The sequence below is a fragment of the Equus quagga genome, chromosome 17, assembly GCF_021613505.1.
Source record: "Equus quagga isolate Etosha38 chromosome 17, UCLA_HA_Equagga_1.0, whole genome shotgun sequence".
NCBI classification, from domain to species: Eukaryota; Metazoa; Chordata; class Mammalia; order Perissodactyla; family Equidae; genus Equus; species Equus quagga.
Window position 1 is genome coordinate 7,353,496 of NC_060283.1, and position 3,567 is coordinate 7,357,062.

At 64.3% G+C, this 3,567-nt stretch overlaps 1 protein-coding gene across 3 annotated transcripts in view; it reads left to right on the top strand.

Moving 5' to 3' along the window:
• Positions 1-6: 6 nt before the first annotated feature.
• Positions 7-3,567, top strand: part of MAP4K2 (mitogen-activated protein kinase kinase kinase kinase 2) — a 12,031-nt gene continuing 8,470 nt past the window's right edge. For 2 of the 3 annotated variants that reach the window (XR_006885836.1, XM_046644312.1), the window contains exons 1-13: positions 7-135; positions 246-303; positions 542-632; positions 718-782; positions 1,054-1,109; positions 1,406-1,453; positions 1,539-1,581; positions 1,960-2,032; positions 2,110-2,241; positions 2,319-2,381; positions 2,691-2,772; positions 2,858-2,965; positions 3,383-3,461. Coding sequence is in view for 2 of the 3 variants with exons in the window: in XM_046644312.1 (XP_046500268.1) it covers positions 40-135; positions 246-303; positions 542-632; positions 718-782; positions 1,054-1,109; positions 1,406-1,453; positions 1,539-1,581; positions 1,960-2,032; positions 2,110-2,241; positions 2,319-2,381; positions 2,691-2,772; positions 2,858-2,965; positions 3,383-3,461 (994 nt within the window). In the remaining variant the exon portion in view is untranslated. Of the gene's footprint in view, positions 136-245; positions 419-541; positions 633-717; positions 783-1,053; positions 1,110-1,405; positions 1,454-1,538; positions 1,582-1,959; positions 2,033-2,109; positions 2,242-2,318; positions 2,382-2,690; positions 2,773-2,857; positions 2,966-3,382; positions 3,462-3,567 lie in introns of those variants that run through there. The other variant, XM_046644313.1, reaches the window with a different exon arrangement.

The window sequence follows — 3,567 nt, forward strand, 5'->3', positions numbered from 1 at the left end:
CGCGCCCGCCCGCCCGCCGGCCCGCCCGGCGCCGGGCCCATGGCGCTGCTGCGGGACGTGTCGCTGCAGGACCCGCGGGACCGCTTCGAGCTGCTGCAGCGCGTTGGGGCCGGGACCTATGGCGACGTCTACAAGGTGCGCCGGGCCGGGCGGGGGAGCGGCGGAGGGTGCCCGCTCGGCGCCCTGCGGCGGGCTCCAGCTACCCGCCCCGCCCCGCCTCAGCCCTCTCCCCCTCCGCCCTGCAGGCCCGCGACACGGTCACGTCCGAACTGGCCGCGGTCAAGATAGTCAAGCTGGACCCAGGTGAGGGCCCGGGCCCGGGGCCTCTGCGCTGCAGGGCGGGCAGAGCGCCGCGCGGGCGCGGTTTGCGGGGCGGCGAGTTGACGTTTCCGAGACCCCCGAGAGGCAGGCCCCGGAGGTACTGTCGCCTGGCACCCGGCCGGCATGGAGGGAGGAGGCGCTCTGTGCCCATTTTGCAGATGGGGGCACTGAGTTAGGACGACCCCTATGCGGCCCCTCCATGATGCCCTGTGCTCCCCAGGGGACGACATCAGCTCCCTCCAGCAGGAAATCACCATCCTGCGTGAGTGTCGGCACCCCAACGTGGTGGCCTACATTGGCAGCTACCTCAGGTGAGGCTGCTTTACCGCCTGCCCACCTTCAGGCAGCCCCCGTGGGGCCCTGCCAGGTGCCCACCTCAGCTCTGTGTTCCTCCAGGAATGACCGCTTGTGGATCTGCATGGAGTTCTGCGGTGGGGGGTCCCTGCAGGAGATTTACCACGGTGAGGGCCATAGCCTTCTTCCCATCCCCCACCCCAACATGGGGCACGAGGGGAGAGCTGGGGCTCTGGACTTGGGCCCTTCTCCACTTCTCACTGGCTGTGTGACCTTGAGAGAAATGTTGTGCTTCTCTGGGCTCTGTATCCTAGACTATCCTGGGAAAGGATTGGCCAACACCCCTTTTGCCTAGCAGTGCCTGCTGCTTCCCCCACACAGAATGGCCTCAGCATCTCCCCCAGACCCCCGTGCCAGCTCTCACCCCTTCCATTTCAGCCACCGGGCCCCTGGAGGAACGACAGATTGCCTATGTCTGCCGAGAGGCACTGAAGGTAGCTGGGCCCATAAGGGTGCTCACACCCCAATCCCCGGGAGCTGTGGGCAGGGAGCCCAGCTGGCCAGTGTGTGGGGGAGGAGGGGGGGCTGGCCTGAGGGGCGGTGGGTCCTGGGGGGAAAGGGCCCCAGCCCTTTTGCCGGAAGCAGCCCATTTCCCTCTTGGCTCAGTCACTTCCTGTTTGGGGAGAGGGGAGGAGGAAGCCGCGTGGGTGGGGGGCCCCAGTCCTGGGAGGGGGCTCAGGGGAGGGGATGGTGCTGGGAGCTGCTCTCAGGGGCTCCTCTCTGTCCCCAGGGACTGCACCACTTGCATTCGCAGGGCAAGATCCACAGAGACATCAAGGTAGGGGTCTGGCCGAGGGCATGCTGGGAGGACAGAGGAGGTGCTCAGGGGCGCCAGACGGGACCTTTCTCCTCCGTTCCCACAGGGAGCCAACCTTCTCCTCACTCTCCAGGGAGATGTCAAGCTGGGTCAGTACCCCGGGGACACAATCAGGGTGAGGGTTCCCTGGAAGTTCCCGGAGGCAGGGCCTGCACTCAGGTGCTGGGTGTCCGTGGGCAAGTCACTTTACTGCTTGAGTCTCAGTTTCCCCGTTTAGAAAGTGAACAGTCCTCCCTTCCTGTTAGAGGTTGGATGTGGTTGGTCCAACATGGGACCAGGCGCTTGGTCAGGGAGAGAAGGTGGTTGACCTCTCCCGGGAGGGGGGCCTGGCCCTGCCTGGGCCCCGTGGCGGTTGTGACCCAGCCTAGGCAGCCTGCTGTCTGAGCCTTGCCGGCTGCACCCTGCGCCCTAGAGGTGGGTGAGTGAGCAGCCCGAGGGCGGGTGAGGGCAGCTCTTTGTCCCTGCAGCTGACTTTGGGGTGTCAGGCGAGCTGACGGCGTCTGTGGCTAAGAGGAGGTCTTTCATCGGGACTCCATACTGGTGAGGCTGCGCCTCGGGCTGGGGGGCGGGGCCACAGGTGGGGTACCTGGCCATCTCGTCTGTGACCCTGCCTCCAGGATGGCCCCAGAGGTGGCTGCCGTGGAGCGCAAAGGTGGCTACAATGAGCTGTGTGACGTCTGGGCCCTGGGCATCACTGCCATTGAGCTGGGCGAGCTGCAGCCCCCTCTGTTCCACCTGCACCCCATGAGGTCAGCTGAACACTTGCCCCTCACCTGACCCCGAGAGTCCTGCTGACCCTTGACCCCTGACCTTGTGCTCTCCACAGGGCCTTGATGCTCATGTCCAAGAGCAGCTTCCAGCCACCCAAGCTGAGAGACAAGACTCGCTGGTGGGCGCCCACGTCCCCCTGCTGGGGCCCCCTTGCAGCCAGGTCCCTTGGGGGTGGAGGAGCCCTCCCCTCTCTGGGCCCCCACAGCTCATCTGCGGGAGGGACCTGGTGTGGACGGGGGAGAAGGGCAGATGGTGATGACGGACGAGCTGCCATGTCGCAACAGCGGTATTGCTCCAGCCAGCTGCCCTCGGCCCCAGACTGGCTCCTTCCTGGGCGGGCCTCTGCAGTGGTGGCAGGTGGCAGCTGGCAGGATGCCCTCCTGAGGGCTAACCTGGGTCTGGGGTGGGGGGCTCTTGTGCCTACTAGGACCCAGAATTTCCACCACTTCCTCAAGCTGGCCTTGACCAAGAACCCCAAGAAGAGGCCAACGGCAGAGAAACTTCTGCAGGTGGGAGGCAGGGGGTGGGGGTGGGGGGGCTTGGTGCTGGGGAGCAGTGGCCAGGGACCAACCTGTGCGCCCCTCGATCCTCCAGCACCCATTCACAACCCAGCAGCTCCCTCGGGCTCTGCTCACACAGCTGTTGGACAAGGCCAATGACCCCCACCTGGGAACCCCCTCCCCGGAAGATTGTGACCTGGAGGTAAGGGAGGGGAGCTGGGGAAACGGATCTTGGCCTGACCTGCTGTAAGGAGCGCAGAGGTGTGTAGGTCAAGGTCCCTTTAACTTGTCTATTTCCAGCCCAGGCAGCTTGCCTGCAGGTGAGCCCACCCTTCGGGATCTTCTTGCCTCCCAGTACCCCCGTGATAGGCTCCTGCCGTTGGCCCAGGCTGACCATGACCCTGGCTCAGCCATCTTCCGTTCGCTGTGTGACCTTCAGCCAGTTACTTGCCTTTCTGCTGGTTTTCTCAGCTGTGAAATGAGGGTGCCATTTAATCTCACGATAATTTCAGAGGGTTGATTGTGAACACAAAACACATCCACGTGTATAAATAAAGCACCTCAAAGGATGCCTGCGTGAAGCAAGCACTGGGTGTGGGTCCCCTGTGTTCTTTCCTAGACTTATGACATGTTTCCAGACACCATTCACTCCCGGGGGCAGCACGGCCCGGCCGAGAGGACCCCCTCGGAGATCCAGTGTGAGTTGGCTCGGGCCATGTGTGGATTTGGTGTGGGGCCGTGTGTGTGGATTTGGTGTGGGGCCGTGTGTGTGGATTTGGTGTGGGGGCCGTGTGTGTGGATTTG